The sequence below is a fragment of the Anolis sagrei genome, chromosome 7 (assembly GCF_037176765.1).
Source record: "Anolis sagrei isolate rAnoSag1 chromosome 7, rAnoSag1.mat, whole genome shotgun sequence".
NCBI lineage: Eukaryota > Metazoa > Chordata > Lepidosauria > Squamata > Dactyloidae > Anolis > Anolis sagrei.
This window is the reverse complement of record NC_090027.1, coordinates 43366623-43382087: the sequence shown is the minus strand read 5'-3', so window position 1 is coordinate 43382087 and position 15465 is coordinate 43366623. Positions and strand designations below refer to the sequence as shown.

General features: G+C 46.5%; 1 protein-coding gene across 3 annotated transcripts; it reads left to right on the top strand.

Annotated features, from left to right (window-relative positions):
- Positions 1–279: 279 nt before the first annotated feature.
- On the top strand, positions 280–8789 carry MPZL3 (myelin protein zero like 3). 3 transcript variants are annotated; one of them, XM_060787613.2, is made up of 6 exons: positions 280–413; positions 3363–3532; positions 3610–3820; positions 6369–6537; positions 6662–6716; positions 8394–8789. In XM_060787613.2, the coding sequence occupies exons 1-6, from the start codon at positions 395–397 to the stop codon at positions 8418–8420; spliced, it is 651 nt and encodes a 216-aa protein (XP_060643596.2). In that variant the 5' UTR covers positions 280–394; the 3' UTR covers positions 8421–8789. The 3 variants fall into 3 exon arrangements, with proteins under 3 accessions (XP_060643596.2, XP_060643595.2, XP_067326926.1); XM_060787612.2 differs by having other exon boundaries at positions 3360–3532; XM_067470825.1 differs by having other exon boundaries at positions 3357–3532.
- The last annotated feature ends 6676 nt before the right edge of the window (positions 8790–15465 follow it).

Genomic DNA, 15465 nt, shown 5'->3' with positions numbered 1-15465 from the left:
TCGGAGACGACTGAACGAATGAACAACAACATCATATCTCCTCTCAGCCTTTTCTTCTTCAGGCTAAACCTGCCCAGCTCCTTAAGCCGGTCCTCATAGGGCTTGTTCTCCAGACCCTTGATCATTTTAGTCGCTTAACCAGGGGAAATTCAGGAGTGTTTGGTTTTTGATCTGACCTATGTCGTTTTGTGTTTGGAAGCCCTGAAGAGGCCCCTTGGGGAGGGACTTGGGGATGGAGCAAACCAGACCCGCCCCCTCCTGCATGTGAGTCCTGCAAGGCCCCGCCCCTTCCTGTTTCACCTGCCCGGCAGGTAGGCGTCCCAGGCGGAAGAGAAGAGGGTTTGCGGAATGGGGGGCGAGCCGTGCCCAGCCCTGAGCCCCCCCTCTGCCGGGGATGCGCCTCCTCCTTCTCGGTGAGGGAGGGGAGGGGGCACATGGGGGTGGGCGCTGGGGGGTGGGGTGGGGCCCCGATCCAGGTGCTCCTAGAAGGCACCTTCCTAATGTCAGCCGCCATCCTTTCCCCTCTCTCTAGGTGTTGTGGACTGCAATTCCCAGTAGCCCCAGAGATGGAAATATGGGGAAAATATGGGGGAGGGAAATATGGGGGAAACCCTTGAAGCCCTTGGAAGAGCCCTGAAAGGAGGGGGAGGGCGTGGGGAGAAAATCCGTGGGGAGAAAATCCGGCCCTCCCACCTTCTCAAACTGGAAAGCAACTCCAGGATTTCCTAAACTGGGGTCCCCCACTAAACCCCAACCTGTAAATAACATGGGGTCAATGTCAGGATCAGGAAACCTTGGGCAACAGGGAGTGTTTCTCCAGCTCCCCCTAGTGGCCGCTTTAGATAGAACACGGATCTCCATTGCTTTGTTTACAATGGGATTCTTGCAAAAGATGCTCAACAGGAAGAGTGGCTTGCTGAGCAAGTATTGCAAATGCTGCTTTGTTGTTTCTCAGTCTGTATTTGATTTGGTTTGACTCAGGCATGGGCAAACTTTGGTCCGAGGGGGAAAAGGAAGGGGCCTGAGGCTGTTAGGAATGCTGGGAGTTGGAGTCCAAAACACCTGGAGGGCCCAAAATGGACTATCCTTCTCAGTCTATTGCCCCCTTGTGGTCTCCGTCTAGATAATGGAACAATACCTTTGATTTTTGTACCTAGGGGTCTGATCGGGAAGGGAGCTGCTGGCTTAGTTTTTTTTTTTTTGGGGGGGGGGTCTTTGTCCCCCTCAGTGGGGTACAAGGTAAGGAGGGGCAATAGGAGGGGAAAACAGTTTCAAGTTCCGTCCCCCCGCATTCCTCTCTTTTAGTTTTTGCAAAGCTACAGAAATATTGCAAACCATTGTTTATATATATATATATATATATATATATATATATATATATATATATAGATTTACACACACACACACACACACATATATATGCGTGTGTGTGTGTGTAGATCTATATAAATAAAAATGCAATGTTTGTTTGTGGGATTAACATATCTCAAAAACCATTGGACGAATTGACACCAAATTTGGACCCAAGACACCTAACAATCCAACGAGTGTCCATCACCCCTAAACACGCACACACACACACACACAAAACACCAGCGGAACAGACTTAACCCCCCCCCCCCAAAATACACAATATATACATATGCACATACAGTCATATGCTTAAACACATGCACACATTCATACATACACACACAAGTACACACACACACATACATATACATATATACATATACACATGCACACACATACATATACACACAAATATGCATAGAAAAGCACACACATATACACAATATGCATGTACACATATAAACACACAATACACAAATATACACACACATATACACCCAGATATATATATATATATATATATATATATATATATATACACACACACATTCATACACACACACAAGTACACACACATACACATACATATATACATATACACATGCACACACATACATATACACACAAATATGCATATAGAAAAGTGCACACATATACACAATATGCATGTACACATATAAACATACAAATATACACACACATATACACCCATATATATATGTATACACACACACAAACACACATATAAATATACAAACACATATATATGCACAAATACACATGCACAAACACATATATACACACACAAAATACATATACACAAACTTGCCCACAGCAACGCATGGCAGGGGTCAGCTAGTATTATATATATATTATTTTATTATAATATTTACATAAGTTCCCATGATATTTACATAAGGTCCCATGACCTAGAGTGTTTCCATGTTCTGGCCTAATTTTGTTGGTGTGTAACATATGAACAGCATTATTCAAACCCAATATATTAAACCTCAGATGCTTTTGTAGTTTTAATAATAATAATAATAATAATAATACTTATTTATATTGTGCTCTCTCTCTATATATATATATATATATAGATTGCGCCTCTGGTGGTGCAGTGGGTTAAGCCACTGAACTTGTTGACCGAATCAACAGTTTGAATCCAGGGAGCTGGGTGAGCTCCCACTGTTAGGCCCAGCTCCTGCCAACCCAGCAGTTCAAAAAGATGCAAATGTGAGTAGATCAATAGGTACCACTTCTATAGGAAGGTAACAGTTCTCCATGCAGTCATGTCAGTGGCCACGTGACCTTGGAGGTGTCTACGGACAAAGCTGGCTCTTCAGCTTAGAAATGGAGGTGAGCACCAGAATCTTAGAGTCTGACTTGACTAGACTTAATGTCAAGGGGAAACCTTTGCCTTTACCTATCTCCCTGAGGGGACTCAGAGCAGATTACAGTATGCACATTCAATGCCTTTTATGCAGTGAACAATGACATACAAGACACAAACAAAGGCAAAGGTTTTCCTGTCCATTTCCAGCGTCTGGAGGCGATGCTCAACTCCGGCCACAAGGAGGTGCTCTTGTTCCATTTCCAAGTTGAGGAGCCTGTTGTCCATAGGCACATCCTGGTCATGTTGCCAGCATAGCTGCATTGGCACCTTTATTACCTTCCCGCTGAAATGGTACCCAATGATCTACTCACATTTGCATGTTTGTGAACTACTAGGTTGGCAGGAGCTAGGGCGAACAGCAGGAGCTCACCCCGACCCACATCTTTGAAATGCCAACCTTCCGGTCAGCAACACAAGGGTTTAACCTATTGTGCTATCCATGATCCCAGTTTTTCTTGTGTTGTTAAACCAGGGCAAACTCTTTGGATTTGCACACCAATTATTGTTTTTCTCTAACTCAGGAAAACTCAGATTTATTTATTTGGACATTTCACTCTTACATACTGATAATCATGATCATATGGTTCACCTTTGTGTCCTTCACCAGCAGCAGCAGCCATGGCTGGAGCCCACTCCCTAGAGATCCAGGCCGACCCCAGGGTCCAGGCCTTTGTGGGGGAGCCTGTGACCCTCAAGTGCTGGTTTAAGTCCTTTGCCCCTCTCACTGAGAAGCTGACCGTCGATTGGACGTACCGGCCACGGGCTGGGGGCAGCCTGGAGCCGGTGAGTATGGACAGAGGGGAGGGGGAGGCCTCCAAGCTCATGGTTGACCCGCATGACACCCCCACCGCTGCCCCCAGGTCTTCCACTACCAGTCCCAGGCCTTCCCAGCGCAAGGGGGCACCTTCCGGGGTCGTGTCCTCTGGGCCGGAGACATCAGCAAGAGTGACGCGTCCATCCGTATCATCAACCCTTCACTGGACGACAACGGGACCTTCACTTGCACCGTCAGGAACCCTCCGGACGTGCAGCACAACATCCCCCAGACCCTGTTGACCGTCACTCACAGAGGTGAGGCCTTTCTTCTGGGAAGGGGGTCATTTGGCCCCTTTAGGTCTCACTTGGAAGGGTTTGGAAGAGCCCTCGTTTATTTATTTAGGAAATTTCTATACATATCTATCAGTGCAATTTGCTGGCCAACTTGTTTCTTATCATCCAATTACCTGACTTCAGACACAGTTGTTTCTACTTCAGTAGCGGCTCTAATCTTTATTTACTTTTCATTCCTTGCAATGACACTTACTCACTGGCACGGTCAGATGCAAGGGAGAAGAGCCAAGAGAAAAAAACAAAATGGCCTCTGCTCTATTTACACCCCACTGTTAACAACCCAAAAGAGTGACATGGATTCTACCTTATAGAAAATTATAATTACTATTAAATAAAATTAAATGCAGTCTAAAATTCCAATATGATAATAAAGGGAAAGGGAAAGGTTTCCCCTTGACGTTAAGTCTAGTTGTGTTCCAACTTTGGGGGGTGGTACTCATCTCCATTTCTAAGTTGAAGAGCTGGGGTTGTCCATAGACACCTCCTAGGTCATGTGGCCAGCATGACTGCATGGAGCGCCATTACCTTCTGTGAGGCGAGGGAGCAGGCATGTAGCCGGGGGGGGGGGGGGGGGGGGGGGGGGGGGGGGCTTGAGGGTCTTCAGCCCCCCCCCCAAATTCTCATGGTGGTTCGCAAAAAGGCCTTACTGGTGCATTATTTAAACTGTTAGGTTTATTCATATCATGATCTGATCACCATACTCAATATATCCCATATGCATGGGGGTATTGGGATAATGATATAAAAGGTTTGCTAGGGTAGACCCTCTTTCACTCAGACTCAGCCCCCCCCGAAACTCAGCCCCCCCGAACCCTCCCCGAAAAAACTCAGCCCCCCCCCCCCCCCAATTGAAATCCTGGCTACGGGCCTGCGAGGGAGAGAGACTATTTCCTCTTTAAAAACCTCTTTGCTGCCTTATACTGATTCAGTTTCTTCTTTTATATTGGCTGGGGCTTTCTGTATGCTGTTAAACCTTTGTACTTTATATCACAGGCAATGAAACACTCTTGTGTATAACAAAGTAACACAGTTTATTTATAACTTCCGGCTCCAACGCTGGTGGTTACATTTGTGTTTTGTTGCAATCTTGAGGCTTACAGTCAGTATCATTTACTACTTAACTTTTCTGAGTAAACTATCAATGTTTCATATTCACAAACATGTTACTAGCTTTACACACTCTTGGCTGAATTATATTCTGAACTAAGGCAACACTAGCCTTCTTTATGTTCCTTAAAACTCGAGCTCTATTTAACTAACTGTTTCTCTATATCAGAAGTCTTTAACACATCTTCATAACTGCTTATTTCTATCAGGCACTCAAAAACCAACTCTCCTCTTCACACACAGATTCCTAACCGTCATTTTCAAACTCCCTCACTCTATCTGCCTCTTTCAGAACCTTGGCTCCGCCCCTTTGGAATGTTCAGCTCTGCTCTCCCCAACTGTCATTTTGGCCCAGCAGCCTTTTCAAATCCTGGGCCTACACTAATCTGCATATGACCAATCGCCTTCACATATGCAAATGAATCCTATCTCTGCTGTTGCTACCCTGTCTGTGCCTATTCTTCCCTATCTGCCATATGTAAACATAGAGCTATACATCAGAAGTTTAACATAGAGTAGCAATTTCGCTACACCTTCCTGTCGAAACGGTACCTACTGATCTACTCACACTTGCATGTTTTCGAACTGTTAGGTTGGCAGAAGCTGAGCCTATTAATTGGAGCTCACCCCACTCACCGGATTTGAACCGTCAACTTTTTGGTCAGCAAGTTCAGCAGCTCAGCGGTTTAACTTGCTGCATCTCCAGGGGGCTGTATGATAATAAAATAATATTGCGCCCTCCCTCCAGGTGTTTTCGACTTCAACCCCCACCAATCCCTACAGCCTTGGGCCCTTTCTTTACACCCTCAGCCGCTTAAGTGCATAAAGTACCTAAATTTCCAATTTGACAGATGCAACTGTCTTTCGGGCTGCATAGGTCAACAGCAAGCTAGACTAATGGCCGGAAGCTCACTCCGACCCAGACTGGCTTCGAATTCATGACTTCTTGGTCAGTAGTGATTTAATGCAGCTGACTATTTTTGGGCTGCATAGGTCGACAGCAAGCTAGACTAATGGCTGGAAGCTCACTCCGACCCAGACTGGCTTTGAACTCATGACCTCTCAGTCAGCAGGGATTTAATGCAGCTGGCTATCAGCTAGCTGCGCCACAGCCTGATCCTTTACCTTTATCTGTGTTATGGTTGTGCCTAGGCATTAAATGTTTGCCTTGTGTTTGCGTATGCTGGAATCCACCCTGAGTCCCTTCGGGGAAATAGGGCGGAATACAATAAAGTATTATTATTATTATTATTATTATTATTATTATTATTATTATTACATTATTAATATTATTATTACATTATTAATATTATTATTACATTATTATTATTATTATTATTGTTGTTGTTGTTGTTGTTGTTGTTGTGGCGATGACCCCCTTCCGCTCTCTCCCCCTGCCCAGGCGCCTCCTTCCAACTGACCTCGGCCGGGCTGCTCTCCCTCCTGGTGTTCCTCCCTTCGGCGGTGGTGGTGGCCCTACTGCTGGTCCGGATGGGCAAGAAGTCCGGGCTTCTGAAAGCCAAGAAAAGGAAGTTTGGCTACAAGAAGTGCTCCATCGAAGTCTCCGATGAGTAAGGACCTCATTCCCTCTTTCCTGGCCAGGGGTTGGTGGAGTTGGCCTTGTTGATTTATTTCCTGGTGGGCTTTATGGACCTGCCCTCAACTCCCTTCCAATCCTCTTGCACTCTCTCTCAGCCCAGAGCCTCCTGGATGCCGGGAAAAGTTGGTCAGATGCTGCCTGCGGTGCCTGGTAAGCGGAAACCCCATTCGTCCATCCCTCGTTGTCTGAGTAAGATTGTCCTCCAAGCTTAAGCGGCTGAGGGGGAAAAGGAAAGGGCCTGAGGCCAGGAATTGTGGGAGTTGAAGCCCAAAACACCTGGAAGGAAGGCCCAAGTTGGCCCATGCCTGTTCTGACCGATGGTATGACTCTTATTGCTGTTGAGCTTTCCATAAAGTAGAGTCAATCATAGACTCCTAGAATTGGAAGAGACCCCATGTGGCCATCTAGTCCAACACCCATTCTGCTCCGCAGGAAAAGTACCTCTAACATATTTCCATGGGCTCGAAGTGTGTCGTCAGACACAATGTTATCTCCTATTTTTACTACCAAAGTCTAGCCATTTATTTGCATACGTCTTCAAAAACGTCTTCAAAAAATAAATTACGTTCTGGAAAAAATTCACTCTATCAGAGGCCACAAGGGGGTGCTAGACAGAGAAGGATAGTCCATTTTGGGCCCTCCAGGTGTTTTGGACTTCAACTCCCAGCATTCCTAACAACCTCAGGCCCTTTTCTACATGGGCCATCTAGTCCAACCCAATTCTGCTAATGTTCTGCTCAACTTATAATAATATATTATAATTATATATTTATATTACATGTAATATTACTAATAGTATTACAATATAATAGTATTACAATATAACGCGTTGCTGTGGCCCACTCTGGTGGTCATGGGGGTTCTGTATGGGAGGTTTGACCCAATTCTATCGTTGGTGGGGTTCAGAATGCTCTGTGGTTGTAGGTTAACTACAAATCCCAGTAAGTACAACTCCCAAATGTCAACATTCGATTTTCCCCAAACTCCACCAGTGTTCACATTTGGGCATCTTGAGTATTCGTGTAGAGTTTGGTCCAGATCCATCATTGTTTGAGTCCACAGTGCTCTCTGGATGGAGGTGAACTAGAACTCCCAAACCAAAGGACGCTGCTCACCAAACTCTTCCAGTATTTTCTGTTGGCCAAGGGAGAAATGTGTGCCAAGTTTGGTTCAATTCCATCGTTGGTGGGGTTCACAATGCTCTGTGGTTGTAGGTGAACTACAAATCCCAGTAAGTACAACTCCCAAATGTCAAGATTCTATTTTCCCCAAACTCCACCAGTGTTCACATTTGGGCATCTTGAGTATTCGTGTAGAGTTTGGTCCAAATCCATCATTGTTTGAGTCCACAGTGATCAGGAACTACAACTCCCAAATGACAAAATCAATTTTTTTGAGTGAAGGGCATACATTGGGTTGTTAGGAGTCTTGTGTCCAAATTTGGTGTCTATTCGTCCAGTGGTTTTGAGTTCTGTTAATCCCACAAACGAACATTACATTTTTATTTATATAGATAATACAATATAGTAATATATAATACTGGTAATTATATATAATACTGATATATAATACTGAGATATATTACACTGATATTGTACTATGCTAATAATATAATGTATCTTGCAATATAATATATCTTGTAAGCTGCTCTGAGTCCCCTTCAGGGTGAGAAGGGCCGCGTATAAATGTCATAAATAAATAAATAAATAAACAAACTTTTCCAAAGTGGATTTGTTTGTCTCTGGTCAAACTGCCTGAGACCTTCCACATATGCAGCATTTACCTATCTCACCATTTCCTCCTCTCTCTTTTCTGCTTCCTGTTCAGGACACGGATGATGAGGATCCCTACTGACCGGACGGGGAGAAGCCTGCCTTTTGGGGGTTCACCAGAGGCCTGCCTTGGGGCGCACTGCTGCATCGCCAGCTCTGGCTGTTGCGTCTCTCATTGTTTGGACTGGGACTGGGACTTGCTGCTGACCCCAACTACCTCTTCCACCCATTGTGAATCCCCTCCCCTTTACGGCATGGGGTCCTGACTGGCTCTTTTAGGGGGGGGGCACCTCTTGTGTTCCTTCAGTCCCTTGGAACGGTCAGTGGCTCCTAGTGGCCCTGCTGGAGGCCCCATTCGGTACAGAGACAATACATAGTGTGCGAAGGGCAATGGGGCCAGGCTCCATCCCAGGAGCGCCTAATAAACCTCTCTCTCCAGCTCCGTCTACCTTCCTTTTGAGTGGTTTGGAAGGAATAATAAAGGGCGGGGGGAGGTCTTGGGAGGCAGCCCCTCACACCCAGAGAACGGGGTATGCGCTGCTGCAAAGGGTGCATGGATCATAGAATCCTAGAGTTGGAAGAGTCCTCATGGGCCATCCAGTCCAACCCCATTCTGCCAAGAAACAGGAAAATTGCATTCAAAGCACCCCTGACAGATGGCCATCCACCCTCTGATCTCCATTGCACTATGTAACTTCAGATTTGAATGACTCTCCTGTGCATGAAGGAGTGTAAGGCGGATGCTGCACTATTACGTTACGTTGCAGAACTGCTCTGTGACGTTTTGCAGTATTTAGCATTGAGTAGTCATGAAGCTGCAAAGTCAATCAGTGAGGGTATCTCCAAAGAGGTAGCCTGGCCTCTGTTGCCTGGAGGCATCCTCATACATGCACAGATCAAGCAAGATCCAGCACATTGGGCAGCTGTGAGGTTTTTGGGCTGTATGGCCATGTTCCAGCAGCATTCTCACCTGACCTTTCACCTCCATCTGTGGCTAATGGCATATTCAGAGGAACTGATTGGGATAAAGGAAGTGGGGTGTGTGTGTGTGTGTGTGTGTGTATCTATCTATTAATCAGTCAGCCAATCAATCAATCAATCAATCAATCATAATGTCCAGGGTGGGAGAAAGAACCCTTGTCTGTTTGAGGCAACTGTGAATGCTGCAATTTGAAAGTTTATTTGCATATTTATTTATTTATTTATTTACAACATTTATATAGATGTAGCCTGGCCTCTGTTGCCTGGAGGCATCCTCGTACATGCACACATCAAGCAAGATCCAGCACATTGGGCAGCTGTGAGTTTTTTGGGCTGTATGGCCATGTTTCAGCAGCATTCTCACCTGACCTTTCACCTCCATCTGTGGCTAATGGCATATTCAGAGGATCTGATTGGAATAAAGCAAGTGGAGTGTGTGTGTGTCTATCTATCTTATTTATTTATTTATTTATTTGATGCATTTATTAACCGCCATTCTCAGCCCTTTAGGGCGACTCATGGCGGTGTACACACATATAAAAGACAATTTACAAAGAGGCAATTACAACAACATATAAACTACATAACAATTACAAAACTGTTAATCAATCAATCAATCATAATGTCCAGGGTGGGAGAAGGAACCCTTGTCTGTTTGAAGCAACTGGGAATGCTGCAATTTGAAAGCTTATCTGCATATTTATTTACAACATTTTTATAGATGTAGCCTGGCCTCTGTTGCCTGGAGGCATCCTCGTACATGCACAGATCAAGCAAGATCCAGCACATTTGGTTGCTGTGAGTGTTTTGAGCTGTATGGTTGTGTTCCAGCAGCATTCTCACCTGACCTTTCACCTGCATCTGTGGCTAATGCTATCTTCAGAGGATCTGATGGGGGTAAAGCAAGTGGAGTGTGTCTGTGTCTACCTATCCGTGGAATAATGTCCAGGGTGGGAGAAATAACCCTTGCCTTTTTGAAGCAAGCGTGAATGTGGCAATTTGCAAACTTGAATAGCATGGAGTAGCCATAAAGCTGCAAAGTCAATCAGTGAGGGTCTCTGCAGAGAGGGAGCCTGTAGGCATCCCTGAACAATGCACAAATCAAGCAAGACCCAGCACATTGTCATGCTCCTCATGCTCTATTCTGCCCTGGTCAGACCACACCTGGAATCACACCGTGTCCAATTCTGGGACTGCAGTTGAACGGAGATGTTGACTCTAAGCTGGAATGGGTCCAGAGGAGGGTGACTCAAATGATCAAGAGTCTGGAGAACAAGCCCTATGAGGACCCGGTTAAAGAACGGGGCATGTGTAGCCTTCAAAAAAGGTGGAGAGGAGACATGATGAGGGCCAGGGATCAAGATGTGAGGGGAACTCATAGGGAGGAGGGAGCAGGCTTCCTTTCCGCTTCCCTGGAGACTAGGGCGCAATGGAACAATGGCTTCAAACTACAAGAAAGGAGATTTCACCTGAACAGGAGGAAACATTTCCTGACTGTGAGAGCTGTTCAGCAGTGGAACTCTCTGCCCCAAAGTGTGGTGGAGACCCTTTCTTTGGAGGCTTTTAAGCACAGGCTGGATGGCTATCTGTTGGGGTTGCTTTGAATGCAATATTCCTGCTTCTTGGCAGAGTGAGGTTGGACTGAATGGCCCACGGGGTCTCTTCCACCTCTAGGATTCTATGATTCTATGACATGCTCAGAGGCACTGCCTTGGGGACCTGCCCCCTTTTACATGGGGTCCTGCCCCCAGACTGTAGGGAATAGAGCTTAGCTTTCTTCCAACTACAAGAATGGAGATTCCACCTGAACATGAGGAAGAACTTCCTGACAGCGAGAGTCGTTCAGCAGTGGAACTCTCTGCCCCAGAGTGTGGTGGAGGTTCCTTCTTTGGAGGCTTTGAAACAGAGGCTGAGCGGCTTCTTGGCAGAATGGGGTTGGACTGGATGGCCCATGAGGTCCCTTCCAGCTATAGGATTCTATGATTCTATGAATGACCTTGTAGCTTCAAAACCTGGCTGGTTGCTGCCCGGGGGAATCCTTTGTTGGGAGGTGTTCGCTGGCCCTGAAGGTTTCCTGTCTGGAAGTACTCTGTGTTTTTGGAGTGGTGGGGGGTTGGACTGGGTGGCCCACCAGGTCTCTTCCAACTCTAGAATTCTTGGATTCTATGCTTCTATGAATGACCTTGTAGCTTCAAAACCTGGCTGGTTGCTGCCTGGGGGAATCCTTTGTTGGGAGGTGTTAGCTGGGCCTGATGGTTTCCTTCCTGGAAGTACTCTTGTGTTTTTGTAGTAGTGGGGGGTTGGACTGGGTGGCCCACCAGGTCTCTTCCAACTCTAGGATTCTATGAATGACTGTAGAGATGTGTTCATTATAAAGTGTTATTTATAATGTGTTTAAACTGTATTTATAATGTTTATTATAGAGTGTTTAATGTACTGTGTTTAAACTGCATTTATGTATTACATTTATTGCCATGGCCTAGCTGTGAGGGATAGGTTGCCATGGTGACAAGACAAAGCCTCAGAGAAGGTGGGCGGAGCTTAAGGAGAAAAAGGTTGGAGTGTGGCAGTTAAGCTCCAGTCCGGTGGAGGAGACCCGGAGAAGAGCAGAGCCAGTTAAGGGCTCTGGGAAATAGCAGAGTCAAGAAAGGACTCTGGGGGAAAGTAGTTTAGTCCGGTGGAAGAGACCCGGAGAAGAGCAGAGCCAGTTAGTTAGGGCTCTGTTGTGAAGCTGTGAGAATTCAGTAGTTCCTAGAATTTGTGAATATTTCTTCAGCAGGAGAGCTGAAGGTGTTACCTTGTTAGATTGCTTAGGTTAAAGGAATCTAACAGAGGGGGTTTTCAGGATTGCCAGTAAGGAAAGACTGGTGATCAGTGGTTTGTTCCGAGCATAGGGCAAACAGTGTGGACATTCACAATAGGGAACTCTGGAATAGTATAAGCACTTCACTAAAGAAGGAGTTTGTAGATTTGTAACATTCAGAAGCCTGAAAGTATCTCAAACCAGCCATTTTGTAACATCAAGCCTTGTGCCAAGTTCAAACTCTCAAAACTGAAACAATTACGTTCTGTTAACAATAAAACTTGTTCTCTTTTTATTTCAAACCTGCCTCCTCCATTGCTGTTATGCTTGGTGCATTCCACACTACCAAAATCACCTCACAACCCAACTAAAGATAAACAGAGACATAAACCAGCGTCTCTAAACATATTGGTGGCAGCTTAATAGATATTTAAAAGAAGGTTCCTCACAGAATATTGGTGGCATTAAAGAAGATTAATGCTTCCTCACATAATTTTTGGTGGCATCTAGTGAGATTAGCGCTGCTTCTTTACATTTTTGGTTGACAAGCGGTGGGATTAACGCTTCGTTACAATGACCTTGTAGCTTTAAAGCCTGGCTGGTTTCTGCCTGGGAGAATCCTTTGTTGGGAGGTGTTAGCTGGCCTTGATGGTTTCCTTTCTGGAAGTACTCTTGTGTTTTTGTAGTGGTGGGGGGGATGGACTGGGCGGCCCACCAGGTCTCTTCCAACTCTAGGATTCTATGAATGACCTTGTAGCTTTAAAGCCTGGCTGGTTGCTGCCTGGGAAGAATCCTTTGTTGGGAGGTGTTAGCTGGCCCTGATGGTTTCCTTCCTGGAAGTACTCTTGTGTTTTTGTAGTAGTGGGGGGTTGGACTGGGTGGCCCACCAGGTCTCTTCCAACTCTAGGATTCTATGAATGACCTTGTAGCTTCAAAACCTGGCTGGTTGCTTCCTGGGGGAATCCTTTGTTGGGAGGTATCAGCTGGCCTTGATGGTTTCCTGTCTGGAAATCCCCTGTGGTGGGGGGTTGGACTGGATGGCCCACCAGGTCTCTTCCAACTCTAGAATTCTTGGATTCTATGCTTCTATGAATGACCTTGTAGCTTCAAAACCTGGCTGGTTGCTGCCTGGGGGAATCCTTTGTTGGGAGGTGTTAGCTGTCCCTTGTTGGGAGATGTTACCTGGTCCTGATGGTTTCCTTTCTGGAAGTACTCTTGTGTTTTTGTAGTGGTGGGGGGTTGGACTGGATGGCCCACCAGGTCTCTTCCAACTCTAGGGTTCTATGAATGACCTTGTAGGTTCAAAACCTGGCTGGTTGCTGCCTGGGAGAATCCTTTGTTGAGAGGTTTTAGCTGGCCCTGATGGTTTCCTTTCTGGAAGTACTCTTGTGTTTTTGTCATGGTAGGGGTTGGACTGGGTGGTTCCAACTCTAGGATTCTATGAATGACCTTGTAGCTTCAAAACCTGGCTGGTTGCTGCCTGGGGGAATCCTTTGTTGGGAGGTATTAGCTGGCCTTGATGGTTTCCTGTCTGGAAGTACTCTGTGGTGGGGGATTGGACTGGGTGGCCCACCAGGTCTCTTCCAACTCTAGGATTCTATGAATGACCTTGTAGCTTCAAAACCTGGTTGGTTTCTGCCTGGGGGAATCCTTTGTTGGGAGATGTTACCTGGCCCTGATGGTTTCCTTTCTGGAAGTACTCTGTGTTTTTGTAGTGGTGGGGGGTTGGACTGGGTGGGCCACCAACTCTCTTTCAACTCTAGGATTCTTTGAATGACCTTGTAGCTTCAAAACCTGGCTGGTTGCTGCCTGGGGGAATCCTTTGTTGGGAGGTGTTCGCTGGCCTTGATGGTTTCCTGTCTGGAAATCCTCTGTGGTGGGGGGTTGGACTGGATGGCCAACCAGGTCTCTTCCAAATCTAGAATTATTGGATTAAATGCTTCTATGAATGACCTTGTAGCTTCAAAACCTGGCTGGTTTCTGCCTGGGAGAATCCTTTGTTGGGAGGTGTTCACTGGCCTTGATGGTTTCCTGTCTGGAAGTCCCCTGTGGTGGGTGGTTGGACTGGATGGCCCACCAGGTCTCTTCCAACTCTAGAATTCTTGGATTCTATGATTCTATGAATGACCTTGTAGCTTCAAAACCTGGCTGGTTGCTGCCTGGGGGAATCCTTTGTTGGGAGGTGTTAGCTGGGCCTGATGGTTTCCTTTCTGGAAGTACTCTTGTGTTTTTGTAGTGGTGGGGGGTTGGACTGGGTGGCCCACCAGGTCTCTTCCAACTCTAGGATTCTATGAATGACCTTGTAGCTTTAAAGCCTGGCTGGTTTCTGCCTGGGATAATCCTTTGTTGGGAGGTGTTAGCTGGCCTTGATGGTTTCCTTTCTGGAAGTACTCTTGTGTTTTTGTAGTGGTGGGGGGGGGGGGGATGGACTGGGTGGCTCACCAGGTCTCTTCCAACTCTATGATTCTATGAATGACCTTGTAGCTTTAAAGCCTGGCTGGTTTCTGCCTGGGAGAATCCTTTGTTGGGAGGTGTTAGCTGGCCTTGATGGTTTCCTTTCTGGAAGTACTCTTGTGTTTTTGTAGTGGTGGTGGGGGGGGGGGGGTGGACTGGGTGGCCCACCAGGTCTCTTCCAACTCTAGGATTCTATGAATGACCTTGTAGCTTCAAAACCTGGCTGGTTGCTGCCTGGGGGAATCTTTTGTTGGGAGGTATTAGCTGGCCTTGATGGTTTCCTGTCTGGAAATCCCCTGTGGTGGGGAGTTGGACTGGATGGCCAACCAGGTCTCTTCCAACTCTAGAATTCTTGGATTCTATGCTTCTATGAATGACCTTGTAGCTTCAAAACCTGGCTGGTTGCTGCCTAGGGGAATCCTTTGTTGGGAGGTGTGTGCTGTCCCTGATGGTTTCCTTTCTGGAAGTATCTTGTGTTTTTGTAGTGGTGGTGGGGGGGGGGGGGTTGGATTGGGTGGCCCACCATGTCTCTCCCAACTCTAGGATCCTATGAATGACCTTGTAGCTTCAAAACCTGGCTGGCTGCTGCCTGGGGGAATCCTTTGTTGGGAGGTGTTAGTTGTCCCTTGTTGGGAGGTGTTAGCTGGCCCTGATGGTTTCCTGCCTGGAATTCCCCTGTTTTGGTTTTTATTTGGAGTGTTGCTCTTTATTTACTGTCCTGATTGTGGAGTTTTGCAACCGGGGTCGTCCTGTGGCCTTCCACCACTGCTTACTGGAGCGATGACTTGGGCCTCGCCCTTGCCCCCTCCCACTTCCGCCGACCAAAGACAGGAGGTCCTCCCCCTCCCCTCCCTCTACCCCTCCCTCTCCCCCCCCCCCCCCGCCCATT

What these genes read in the sequence shown, in the direction of transcription:
- MPZL3 (XM_067470825.1), top strand. An exon ending in CTGGGGGCAGCCTGGAGCCG is followed by an intron (nt 3,533 to 3,609) that starts GTGAGTATGGAC and finishes CGCTGCCCCCAG; the next exon opens with GTCTTCCACTACCAGTCCCA. An exon ending in GATGCTGCCTGCGGTGCCTG is followed by an intron (nt 6,717 to 8,393) that starts GTAAGCGGAAAC and finishes CTTCCTGTTCAG; the next exon opens with GACACGGATGATGAGGATCC.